This window comes from Corvus brachyrhynchos, unplaced genomic scaffold (assembly GCF_000691975.1).
Source record: "Corvus brachyrhynchos isolate BGI_N302 unplaced genomic scaffold, ASM69197v1 scaffold97, whole genome shotgun sequence".
Taxonomy (NCBI): domain Eukaryota; kingdom Metazoa; phylum Chordata; class Aves; order Passeriformes; family Corvidae; genus Corvus; species Corvus brachyrhynchos.
The window spans coordinates 2,771,591-2,784,908 of NW_008239758.1; the positions used below are offsets into that span (position 1 = coordinate 2,771,591).

Consider the following 13,318-nt stretch of genomic DNA (forward strand, 5'->3'; position numbering starts at 1 on the left):
GACAGCAGCGAGCAGCGGCAGGAGGGCGCCTAGGGCACCCCGTGAGCTTCATACATCCCCCCGAGATGTCCCGGCCGACGTTCTGAGTTGTCCCAGAATTGCAGCTGGAGTGTGGAGGGTACCCTCCACCGGCAGTGATTTACCGGGGGTTGTAGATGAGGTGCAGATGGAGTTATTAGTTAGTCTTAAAAATATGTGTCTGAAGTGACATATGGGTCTCAGAATTTGCGTGAACTGTAGTCTGTTATTTTCTGAGTGTACTGTACTGTATATGTACTTCTGCAGCCGGGCACAGCTATTATTTTGAGGTCACAGCGTATCCCTTGTCAGTATCAATAACAAAAGTGCTTCAGGGTGTCACCGCTGAGCGCCACAGAGTGTAAGACATTACACTGAAAAGAATCAGCTTGCAGGCTGGGAATGCATGTCCAATTCCAGGGCCTCTCGCCCTCTGCTTCTTGAGGAAACTTGATAATAGCACAGGTTACTCTGAGATGTAAAGTATATTTGCTTTATCTCAGAGGAACTTGAAAGCAAATTGCAGTAGAAAATTCGTATGCATATTAGATTTTGTGTTTATTTGAGTGGACTTCCCTGACCTTTCAAAAGTTAGGCCCTGGCAGAGGGGGACGTATCATGGCAGGCATGAGTATTTAATTTTACCAGAAAATAACCATTTTTTCTGGGACTGATTTTAATTTTCTGTTGGAAAGTTAGCTGAGTTTTTTGAATTCTATTACACTCGATTTTATTTAAACACTTAATTTTGAATTACACTTCAGGACTTATTGTTTGTTTGTTTTTGTTAAACATGACTTTGCTGCATCATTTCATAAGTGTGATCCTTGACATGAAAAAGTAAATCTAAATTAGCTGAAAGTAAATACTGAGAATAACTTCTTTCATTGCAAGTGATGCAGCACAAAGTGCAAAAGGCAGTTTATAACTACTGCAGGCTGTGCAGGCTCCTGACTGGGGGCTGCTTTGACGATGAGAGAGCACCCCAAGTGATCAGTCAGAAGGGATTGTGACAGCACAGTAGCACTAATTCTGTCTGCCCTGGGGTGGGCACACGGTCATGTTTCTAATGCATTGCTCACAGTACATGGTGAAAATTCTGTGCCAGCTGCAGAGGGTGAGACGACAGCTGTCCTGAAGAAAGCCTGAAAAAAATACATCAATGTGCTAAATAAACAGAAACTTGCAGAAGTCTAGACTGGGTCACCGCTTACTCCCTGGTACATGGGGCACCAAAGCCCTCTTCTAGCTGTTATTTTTCAGCCTGAAGTTCTTCTTCTGGGAAATTTCTTCTATTTCACAATGTTCTATCTAAGAGGGATTTCATTCAGGTTATTTGGTTGGCCCACACACAAGTTTCAGGATGGAGATCTAAATTTGTATAATTAATTTTTCTCTTATGGATTTCTATCCTGTAGGCATAGAATTCTTTGTCAGTAGTCTTGCTAAAGTCTGATGGGATTGCTCATCCAGGTAAACACTGCTTACCAGTGTTTTCATAAACTTCTAGGCACGGATCTCAACAACAGAGAAATAATAGACTTCTGCAGGAGTTGAGTGGGATAATGAACGTGCATCTGTATGCATTGAGAATGCAGATCTCAGGTTCTTACCAACTGTTTATCTCATGCTCTCCTGAAATCGCTTGAATCAGATGATTTTATTATTCTTTCTGTTCTTGGAAATACCTTTTTTGATGAGATTTTTTTGTTAAATGGGATAATACAGAGTAATTTCCAGTAGATTAGTTCATAGTAATTGGACTTTTATTTAACAAGATATTGTCTGTTTCAGCTAACCATGTCTTTAAATTCATCTATACTTCTAAATGAAGACAATGCTCAAGGACCAAAAAGAAATACTGAGTGTTTGGAAAGCCTAGAACTGCAGACTCCATCATCATTGCAAGATAACCCATTTCAACAATTACAGTTAGCATCCCAGGAAGTATTGGAAAAGGCAAAAAAGAGCGGGAGATCAAAATGCCCCCGATGCAGTAGTTCAAGGATGTTTTATTGTTATACGTGCTTTGTTCCTGTTGAAACTGTCCCTACCAAAGAAATTCCAACTGTGAAGGTTAATATTTCTTACAGATTTTTGATAATTTACTGTGGACAGAGAACAGTCTGTCTGCAGCCATTTCTTTTCTGACTCACTATTTACAGCGATTAATCTTGAACATAGCTATAAGTATGAATAAAGTTAGATTAAATTACTGGTCTTACTTGAGGAATTACATTTACAAACACTGAAAATGTTCCAGTCCTCACATAAACATTTATGTATCTTCTAGATGAGAATATAGGCTGAAGTCACGCAGCTTCTCATGCAACTGCCTTTTCACTTAGCTGTTGAAAGTTTCTGTATGGTGCTCTTGCACATTCTTCAGTTTCTAATAACTCTGGCCAAAACACATTATATTGTGAACAAAAAAATTTGTCCATAACCGAGGGTGAATTTACATAAAATGAGCTAAAAGACATTCCTATATGTCATGGTTGTATAATTCTGATAACTACTGTTAAAATATAAATAGTGTAATGCCTTTCAGCTAAAATACTTGGGGAAACTATCAGAGAGGACTGAGACATTTTGCAAAATCAGTTAGGATCTAAGATGCATTTTGAAGACACTGGAGTTTGAAAGCATAAAAAGTAGTTTAGAAGTACTTTGGAAATTTTACCTAGTAAATTTAGGTGTATTTTCATTGAAACAACCATTTTCACAATTGGGTGAACACCTAATAGAGATAAGTATTCATATTTAGAACCATTATATTGCTCAAATTAAGACCACATCTAAGTTACCTTATTGATTCTATTTCTGGATATTTTACCACACTACTGCTGGCAGCATTCCAAAGTGCATTCATTGCTTACTTAGGTATTTACATAAATTGAATATAGAAGGTGCTTCTTCTAACTTCTCTCTACTTTAGTTCTAAACCTATCAAAAATTATCAGATGCTTTAATTACACACCCATAGGAGTTTCTCCAAAATTTTGAGTAAGTTTTTGTACAAATGTCCGTATATATGATGATAAATACTGCTTTTCTCTTTTTTTACTCTAGTTACCTTTGAAGATTGACATTATTAAACACCCAAATGAAACTGACGGCAAAAGCACTGCTGTGCATGCTAAGCTCCTGGCACCTGACGATGTGACCATTTACAAATATCCTTGCATCCCAGAATATGAGGAAAAGAGACATGAAGTAAGAGATTCTCCAGAGATAGCCAGGCTTTATGCTGGGGAGGTGCAGCTTCCTCCTGCAGTGGTACTGCACTGCTGGGAGGAAAGCACTGTTCCTTTAGTGCAGTCCATCCTGTGCTCTCTCAAAGCTTAGGTCTGCAAACACAGTGCTCTGGACTGTAACCTTTTCTCCAAAGCTGAGAAAGCCTGCAGCACACTTTAACCACCTTGAATTTCCTATGTTCATTGCCTCACATAATGGAGAGTTGGATTCACTGCGTACCTGAAGAAGTATTTTGCCTATAAATGAAAGCATTCACCTTGCAGCAAGTTAAACAGCAGTTGAGTGTTGTGCTCATATTCAGCAGCTGCAGTATTTAAACCTCCTTAAAACTTTTAACATTCACTATGACAGAGGAAAACAAACAAAATACAACTCTTGTCTGTCATAGCATAGAGCACAAAAATAGTAAGCGATGAACTTGGATATGTATGTTCATTTAAATGGCAAGCTATTCTTTTTGGCCTTCCTGCCCCATATACTGCAATGACAAGTGACATTTGAACTTCCTTGGGGCTGACATTGTCTTGGCTGAGAAATCTTTTTATACAGAAGTGTTAGAGTTGTTAGTAGAGGCATGGAAGTAACATTAATTAAAAATCTCTATTAAGGACCTCGATTCATTATTTTAACATGTTTTTTAACATGGATTAAACATTATATTAGATAATGGAATATTTTTAAGATATACTATTTCATCTTGTCCTGACTTAAATGTTTACAGACAGGGATAGAAAATTTCTGTTAATATAATAATTCCTGTTGTGTTATTAGATTTTGTTGACACTCAAATTCTTTGTTTTCTTCATTCAGATAGCACTTATATTTCCTGGGCCCAATTCAGTTTCAGTAAAAGATATTGCTTTCCATCTCCAAAAGTACACTAAGAAAGGTGTCTGTGCTACTGATGACGACTGTTTCAGAGAGCCACTTCTTAAACAAGCAAAAATAGAACCTGAAGAAGGAAAAAAGCCACATCAATGCATCTCAAGCAGCAGGAGTGAAGGCACTAGACTGAAGAAAATAATATTTATTGACAGTACCTGGAATCAAACTAACAAGATAATAACTGATGAACGACTTCAAGGTAAAAAAATACAAGTTGATATTGAGATGTTATTGCTACAGAAGTGATTAAGGGACACATATCTGTAACAGACCTGAGCATGATGTAAGCTTATATGTACCCCTATATCTGAGTGTACATGAAGGATTCAGGAGCCTGTTCCAGTTCTGTAGAATACTTCCTGAGCCACAGACTCCATTACTTTTCATGTCATACAATTTGTTTTGCAAAAAGATAATACCAATATTAAGAGAGCATTTACATTTATTTGCATCACTTCTCTATTGGAGCAGATTTCCTCAATGTCAGAGAATGGGAGCTGTCATGTTAGACAGTAGAACAGTAGTTTGAATGGCCTCTGAAGGAAGCCAGGAAGATTTCCACTGCAGGTGGCTGGCTGCTTTTTCAGAGACCCGCAGGACCATTTGTGCAGACGTTGGTGGCAGACAGGCCCCAAGAAGGTAAATGAGGGATTTAGGAGCTTCAGCACAGGTTTGTCATGGCTTGGGTTCTGTTTCTTGTGCAGTTGGTACATGGATATTTCCATGATCTCACTACTCCAGACAAAAAGGGAATGGCTGCTTGCCCTCCACACCCTTCCAACTCTGAAAGCAGAAACTGGGAATTCCACAAAAATTTTTTGTCTTAGGTTCTTTACAAGAAGTTTACATTTAAAGCATTCTAATTAAACCCACAAAAGACAAAACAATTTAGCAATAGCATTCCATTTCTTTTGAGATGAATAGGAGTTTGAAAATACTTTCATTAGTGCAAGAAGTCCACTTAGCTGCGTGGCACATTGTCAAGTTTATATGCTATAAATATATATATATATACACTACTACTGCTTCACACTGGATCCTACAAGGAATTTCACAGACTTTCTTACATTGAAGCTGAATGTTGCCTTGCTGTCTAGTCAGTTTATTAAAGAATCCCACATGTTAGTATGATACATTGGCTAATTAAAATCCTGTTATAAGTATTTAGTGTAACACAAAACATACTCTATCAACTACATTGAAGTATTACTGTGAAGATTAGAGTACCTGCATGTTGCAAGTTTAATATAAAGTATTTGAAACTTATTTTAAGAGGAGGAATTCAAGGAAAGTAACAGGCAGCCAGGGGAACTGAAGATTTCCATGGAAGCCTATGCATATATTAATGAAAAAGTCTTAATTGGTGTTACTTTGGAGCTCTTAAATGGTTTCCAGTTTCCCTATGACAATGCTGATTTGGTGGAGTGCTCTCTCCTTTCTAGAAAATCTCAGTTCCAGTTGTTTCCCAATCCTCTGGGTCCCTGAGCACCTTTCAGGATTGCTGTAAGGTTTCATAGTGTCATGCAAATCAGTTTCTAGTATGGGGAGAATTTTACCCATCCACACATTGGGTGTAGCAGTGTGCACAGCCCATGCAAGCATTGCTTTCCTTAGTACTTGACATAAAGAACATAAATTGCATTAATACCCCTTTTAGAGATTGCAGTTTTCACTTCCAAGATGAATGGGGCAGAGTTTCCTTAGGCATAAACTGATGAAATTTTTATGTTGTACATAGATGAGAAATAGAGAACTGTGTTCATTTTTCAGTTCAACTGCAAATGAAGTCATCATCCAACAAAATATTCGTCATACGCTAAAGTTCAAAAAGGAGTGTTCATAATTCCAAATAAAAAGTAATTGCCATACTTATTAAGTTACAAGAAATACTGGATGAAAACATTAATGAAGCCAAGAAAATGTAAAGAAAAGCCTCGTGTTTTGTAAGCCTATATTTATATAGACAGTAAATCTAGCAAATTGTACTGCAAGAGAAAGCAAATGAGTACATGAATCTTAAAATAGGCTAAGAGAACTTGGACAAAAAACTACTTCTATATATTGGAAAAGTGCATAATATATCTTTAGAAAACAAAACTAAATCAGTTAAAGACAGGAAATACATGAGAGTTGGTAATGTCTAGGATTGATTACTTCATTAAAAGTGATCCCTAGATCAGAAAGCAAACAGTTGAATCTAATGTTAATGCTGACTTTCTCACATGAGTGATGGAGCTTATTTGCAATATCACCATGGTTGTTAAAGAAACAGATTACTTTGGTATATTTTCCTGTAAGTTTGAACTGCTTTGTATTAGCCAAATGTTTTATTAGTTTATACATTAGCATTGTAAGGTTTCATATGAACGGTGCACATTCGTAAGCAAACATTGCCTTTGGCTGTGTACAGATACAGTACAGATGAAACATGCTCAGTAAATTCTAACCCTTAACCCCCTCTGGTTTTTTGGGATTTTTTAATGAAAAACTCCTAAAATCTTTTGTTTGAAAGTAACTGATCCTGCATTTATGGTAAGCTCAGTAGTGTCCATGGTCTTGCCTTCAGTGAACTTTTGTTTGTATTCAAACCACAACTACATGGGAGTTTATGCTGGAGGAATCATCCCTGAGATTTACTTCACTGCTTTTAGGGTGGAAGCACTGCTGGATTTGATGGAAGCTTTCACTTTGGTTAGGGCTAAGAATTCAAGTGTTGAAAACTCTTCAGGGCAGCAAGCTTAATACAGTTTCCTACTACTATTTTAAGTTTCATATGTGTGGGATTATTAGAGGTAATAATTGGACTGCTGTTTTGAGGTTTTGTTTCTGAAATGCCAATTATAACATTTAAATTCAGGGACAGACGCTCCTGTTGTTCAGTAGTTTTTTTTAAATGCTGTAATAGAGATTTCTTCTACAGTGCAGGCTATATCATACATTCCTAACTGCAAAGCAAACAACTAAGTCCCTCTTGCAATTACACTGAAAAGAATTAAACACAGTTTGTAGGTTAGAAGTATAGAATTACAAGTGCTGGGCTATAGCCCAGTTTGTACTTCTGAATTTGGACCTTACTGAAACTTCTCTGTCTATAACTTCCAAGCAATTCTTAGACGATACTGGCTTTGGTACTATTACCTGTACTAAATCATCCCATGAGACAGATGATTTGTGACAGAAAAAGATGACTTTACAGTCTGGTTCTGATTTTGTTGACAGGTGTGTACCCTGTTCTTCACGATCCAACTGTCCATCCTGTTTACAAAGTGATAACATGTTTAAAATTCATCTGAATAATAGAATAGTTACAGAGACTATAACTAGATTAAAGATTTTCTTGTGCCATACAGACACCAAATTCTCTCTTTCATCTTAAGTGGGAATGCTTTTAGTATCTAAGTTAATTACGAGATGCTGTCATACTTACTCCTGAGTAATTTCAGTGAGATTTCAGTTACTCAACAAATATAAATGAAAAGTTCCTGGCTCTTACAAATAGTCCTCACATCAGCAACACTAACAGTCTGAGGGATTCTGTTTTACACATGAAAAGTATTAACTTTGCAAAAGATTAAATAATAATTTTATGAACATTGATGAGTCTTGGTAGGTGTGGGTTTCACTCTTGCCATGGGAAGCAGCTCTGCAATTTACTGAGGGCTGTGTGACTGTTTGAATGAAAGGATAACCTGTAATTAATTGCAAATATGAAGATTATAACCTAGGACTTACAGCAGTTCATCAAATTCCAAAGTGGTCCACAAAGGAGGATAAAATTATTACCTTGCTTTTACAGATGAAAAATGGAGGTACAGGAAGAAAATTATTTGCATGCAGACACTGAGCAGGCTAGCAGCAAAGTCAGAAAACAAAACTAAAGTCTTGTTTGACTTTTCTGGCCACCAAACCACATTGTCTAATCTATGTCATCTTTTTTCCTTGACAGGATTACTGCAAATTGAGTTGAAAACAAGGAAAACTTGCTTTTGGCGTCATCAGAAGGGAAAACCAGATACATACCTTTCCACAATAGAAGCAATTTATTATTTCCTTGTGGACTATCATCAGGAGATTTTGAAAGAGAGCTACAATGGACAATATGATAATCTGCTTTTTTTCTTTTCCTTTATGCATACATTGATTAAAGATGCCAAGTGTTGTGCAGGAAAAGAGTAAGGTGTCTGTCTACTGGTGCATGACACGTCTTTTTTGTAATAATAAACTGCACAAACATGACTGGGGGTTTTTTTTTGGAAATAGATTGTACTCTAAATAATGGCAACAGTGTTGCCAAAAGTGAGCTGCAGATCTTGTCCCGCATGCTTGAGGTTGTAGAACTGCTCAGATGAGCAGTCTGATTAGAGTTACTTATTTGCAAACAGTTACATTTTGCTAAATGTTGCTGTACTTTCACCTACAGGGCTGATGTGCTCACTGTGATGAGCACATTTCCTGAGATGGGACTGGAGGACTTGACCCCTCTTGCCATAAGAAGTGATCTCGTTTAACTGTAAGAAGGAGTTAGCATGCAGCTTTGTATTGTTGCTAATACTTCTGTCAGATGTTTTCCTGGTGGTTTACACAGCAATACTGATTCCACCTTCATGGCATCAGAGGCTTACTGAAATTGGCAGATGGTGTTCAGTTGTGGGGACAAGTGGCAGCAATACAAAATGAAAGAGCACATTAAGTGGATATGAATTACATACTTGCAAGATGAATGCTGGAAAATTCTTCTAGTAATAAAAAAGTGGTCTCTTTAAACACTGTTATACAGTGTATGATTTCTGTAGTACCATTCATGTACATTCACGTTATATTGGGGTTATTCTCAGCTTACTGGGTAATCTTGGACTTCTTCAAACAATTTAGTTAAGTGTTTATTACTATTATATCATTATTTGGGGGAGCACTAACCTAACAAATGTCACTAGGCACCAAAAAAAAAAAAAAAGATGATGGTTCTGACCACAACATTTCTGACAAGGCTTCCTTAAATTAGGCAGTGTGAATCTGCTCTGTTTTTCCTTTTGCACTAATGGGGCAGATTGGAACAGAGTAAGTAAGACTCTGTCTGTGCTGATGAGAGTTTTGTCAGAGGTGTAGTGCTGCTGGCAGAGTCATCACGTGTGAATGTAGTTTTGCCAAGCTATACCAGCACAGCCAGTGCTGGCAGAGGTAACAGACCTGAGCTACAACTTCACAAGCAGAGTTATATGAATACATTTTATATCATGAAAAAACGTTTCATTAGAGGTACAATACAAGATGCATAAATATTTCTGAATATTCTCAGAAATGTGTTACTTAAGACAAAATATATCTTGTTAAAGTGACAGACTGAAAAATTACAGTAATTTTTAAACAAAACATCCAATTTTTGTTATCACTTGTTGCAGACTTTCTAGGAGGGCACTCACACACTCTGGTGACCATATAAATAGTGTCTTGGAAAATACTTCAAGAAAATCTTTTTACACTTACATAGCAATCCATACCAGCTGGTTTGTACTGCATTTTTAATGCTTTAGGATACTGAAATCTTAATACTGCTTCAAACACAAGATACAAATACACTCTCTTACATCGTACTTCAGATTTGGATCCTTATGTGCACAAATGCATATAAAAATGCACTTCAGTGGACAACAAAAACATATTTCCCCATTAGCAGAATTAAATGCTGATTATGTTACATGAGTGAACATGAAATGTGCACGAAACTATAACAGCACCACAGCAAACACAGGCTTGAAGTCAGAATGAGAAAGATAATTATTATATCTACCTATATACTGAGTTCATGTGCCAGGCAATGAGAAAAATCAGCAGTCATGTCTCAGTGCTATTGAAACAACACTGCCTACTCATTTGGTTCTTACTGCTATTGAGAGGTTATTTTGACTTTTTAAAATGATTAATGTTATTTCCTTTGGTATGAATTTTGGTAGTCTTTTGACATTTCCATCTGTTCCTGCATTTCTTAAACAAAGATTGTTGTAATGTTTTTTTTTTTTAATCACACAAGTATAATAGCTTGAGAAGGAAACTTTCACCCACTTTAAACAAACAAAAATAAAATGAACCCACTGACCTAATGTTTTACAAGAACCAGAGAGAAAAATCTGGGGGGAGAGGGGGAGTTACTTCCAAGACACATTTCCCTGAAAACATGTTTTTTATTTAAGAAGCAGAGGTCAGATAAAAGCTTGTATAAGCTGTTCTTTGTTACTTTTGGAAAATAGTTTCATAAGGTGAAAAATTGTTTCCAAATTTAAGTTTTGTGTACCTCACTTTATTTGAGCAACGGGAATTAAGATTCTATTCCAGAAGAAAATTAGTTTTAACTCTCAGATTAAATTAATGTACAGAAAGGATTTTAAATCTGGCACATTGTGTACAGGAATTTGGTTCAGATTCTTTTTCTTCCAGTGCAACCTCAGTGAAATGCAAGAGTCATTTGCTATACCAAGGGACAGAGGCACACCTAATATCTGTAATTCGTTATGGTTTGCTGGTATTCCTCTGATAACCTTTCGTGGGGGCAGGAAGGAGGTTATTGTCACTTCTGCTGCAAATCTGTCCTGTCTGAGCTGCAGATGTAGTTGCCCGTTCTCTCATATGTATAAACATATTTACATCTTCTATTTAATTTTGATGTTGGTATAAGAAGCCAAACCAAGTCATCCATCTCACCCTGAAAGCACCTCAGTACCACTGATACATTTTCCCAGCTTTGAGACTAAAGAAAAATTTTGTTCCACTAAATGAAAGCGATCAAGTGGTTAATCCTTTCAAGTGCAATTAGCAGCACTGACCTCCCTGTTCTTTAAAATGAGGGTCATGGGGAGGTAAAGGCCAGTTCTGGGCCTTTTCTTTCATATCAGAGTACCCCTTCACTATCTCTTCTCTTTCCAAAAACATCAGAGACCAAGAGGGAAAAACAGGCTTCTGCTTCCATTAGCAGTAACTTAAACAGCCATAAGTTAAAGGGGGAGGAAAAGGAAGAGCATCTCTATCTCCTCTCACAACAGAAGACATCTGGCCTCCTGTGGGGAGGCCCCAGATAACAAAGAACCTGTCAGTGCAAACCTCTGCGATGTGTGCAGAGAACCATTTTACCTGCAGTCTGGCTCATTCATTTCCTGCCACTGAAGCCATCTGCTTTTGCTTATTGTGGGTATTTTTGTTCTTTGTTTGGCCAGGAGCATGAAGTGGCTTCACTTTAGCATGCCTGTAAGTTTGGTCAGAGGGAGTATTTAATCCTTTTCTCAAAATGAATAAGAGAGGGAGCTGCTGCAAAAAACAATTCCTTTCCTGGAAGGTAGCAGAAATGTCATCCAAGCCGAGGTTGAATAAAGGGTCATGTCAGTGCATGGAGAAAAGATACATTGAGATTGAAAAGAGGTGCCAACTTGGAATCTACAGCACAACCTCCCAAAGCACTTGTAATCTTACCTGATTTAAATCCTTTGCTACTGCTTCTTGCCATTTTGAGTCCATCTGGTTTTCCACATCTTCAGGCCCAACTGCAGAGCAATATAAGGATCTGTTCTTACCTTTCCCTTGCACTGTGTTCCAGTACTTTGCCTGAATGCTTTAAAAGTCAGTCTACATAAATGATGGTTACAGCACACTTGTATAAAATGTAATGTGATACAAAAGTCCATGCTACCTATCCCTACCTTTGAAAGTGCCAAAAGAAGAAGGAGGGAGGGAAACTTCCTATTAATTTCCCATCATTTGCTATAATGCAGTTAATACACTCCCACATACCATTAACTTGTGTCTCACAGTATTCTGGGGCACAGAAGTTAGTGGTGATTGCAGCACAATTACAACAGGAAAGCTTTCCCACTAAGATCAAAATATGTGAAACCCCTGATCTACTGATACCAGAATATGAGGTCACCTACTAAGGTACTGAAGGATTCAACATAGTTCCTAAACTGTTATTCCTTGTCTTGAGGGACACCATTTAGTATAATTCCAATGCTGTCATTAAGACTATTAACTGGTGAAAATTAGTAATACCAACATTTAAAGGAAGTGTTTATATGAAAAATCCACCCCATTCTTCCTGTTCACTTGTTGGGAGACATAACACATAGCTGTCGTTTTATGGATTCTGAAGAGAAATGAGATGCTGTCAAATTTTGAAAGTAGTGTATCACATTAAAGTAAAACCACTCAGTGGTGTGATTTCTTCACCCCATCTGCCAGAAATAAATTCAAATATTTCTGAAGTTCCAGAGCAAGAGGTGGGAACTCGTTCCCTAATGCAAAACAGACAGCAGACTGTATTTTCACCTCATGGAAAGTGGAAATTTTTATCTAACTTTAGCAATGCTGGTGCAGTTGCCACATGATTTTACTGCTGACTTCTCAGACCACTGGTGTTGCAATAGGATGTTTAGAAATATACCACAGAAGAGAATGTGCTACACCAACATACCCCAGACTGAGTCCTGCTCTACCTCTGATCCTGTGCACTGTGCTTCCTTTACCTGTAAAGTTAATTTCTGCCTCTGAATAAAAGTGCTTATAATATAAAGCCGGGCCCATAAGCCAGTTGAACTGGCATGAAATCTAAAAGCTTTAGTATAATTTATGAAATTATTTGCTTTGGAGATGGATATTAATGAACTGAAGAGAATCATATTCTTTTAAATTTTAAAAAGCATCCTTTTTTCTTTTCTACAGAAGAACAATACTTTGGGTTCTAGCAAAATTCTGTATTTCAAGAACATCATAATATTTCTTTCAAAAATTATTTTTGAGGTTTCAGTTTCTCGACTGAATTGTTTGCCAAATGCAGCATGAATTTCAGCTCACCTGAAACTGCATTTACTAGTGATGAGTCTGTGCAGCTGAAACATGCAGTATAGTTTTTCTGTTCACAGGTTTCCTTTGGTCAGAATCAATGCTACAGTCTCTTTTTTTTTTTTTTTCCTCCATATTTACAGGAGACAAAGAAGCAACTTGATACAGCTTCAATTGTCAGAAACATCATGTAAGGCACCTCAGTCTACTTGAAGCAGTTGGATCACGTTACTTCCTCTTTTAACCTCACACGTGTCTGAGTGTGGTTACAATATTGGCATTGATCTGCATACCTGTGTTGGTTAAGAATACAAAAGTGCTTGTATTCTATTCT

The 13,318-nt window shown here is 37.3% G+C and overlaps 1 protein-coding gene and 1 long non-coding RNA gene across 3 annotated transcripts in view; one reads left to right on the plus strand and one right to left on the minus strand.

The window, feature by feature from the left end:
• Positions 1–70: 70 nt before the first annotated feature.
• On the plus strand, positions 71–8,766 carry DTWD1 (DTW domain containing 1). The gene is made up of 5 exons (XM_017742714.1): positions 71–2,094; positions 3,091–3,234; positions 4,087–4,360; positions 8,108–8,333; positions 8,582–8,766. Exons 1-5 carry the CDS (start codon positions 1,819–1,821, stop codon positions 8,667–8,669), a joined length of 1,008 nt encoding a protein of 335 aa, XP_017598203.1. The 5' UTR covers positions 71–1,818; the 3' UTR covers positions 8,670–8,766.
• The window catches only part of LOC108448733, a 49,569-nt gene continuing 41,057 nt past the window's right edge, over positions 4,807–13,318 (minus strand). For both annotated transcript variants that reach the window (XR_001864729.1, XR_001864728.1), the window contains exons 6-7: positions 11,620–11,690; positions 4,807–4,957 (exon numbers count right to left, since the gene is read on the minus strand). This is a non-coding gene — a long non-coding RNA (uncharacterized LOC108448733). The remainder of the gene's footprint in view (positions 4,958–11,619; positions 11,691–13,318) is intronic.

Bases quoted from the DNA above. Each gene is read 5' to 3' on its own strand.
- DTWD1 (XM_017742714.1), top strand. From the start codon at position 1,819: ATGTCTTTAAATTCATCTATACTTCTAAATGAAGACAATGCTCAAGGA. The intron at 4,361-8,107 runs GTAAAAAAATAC...TTTCCTTGACAG, and splicing joins AACTGATGAACGACTTCAAG to GATTACTGCAAATTGAGTTG. The intron at 8,334-8,581 runs GTAAGGTGTCTG...TTTCACCTACAG, and splicing joins AAGTGTTGTGCAGGAAAAGA to GGCTGATGTGCTCACTGTGA.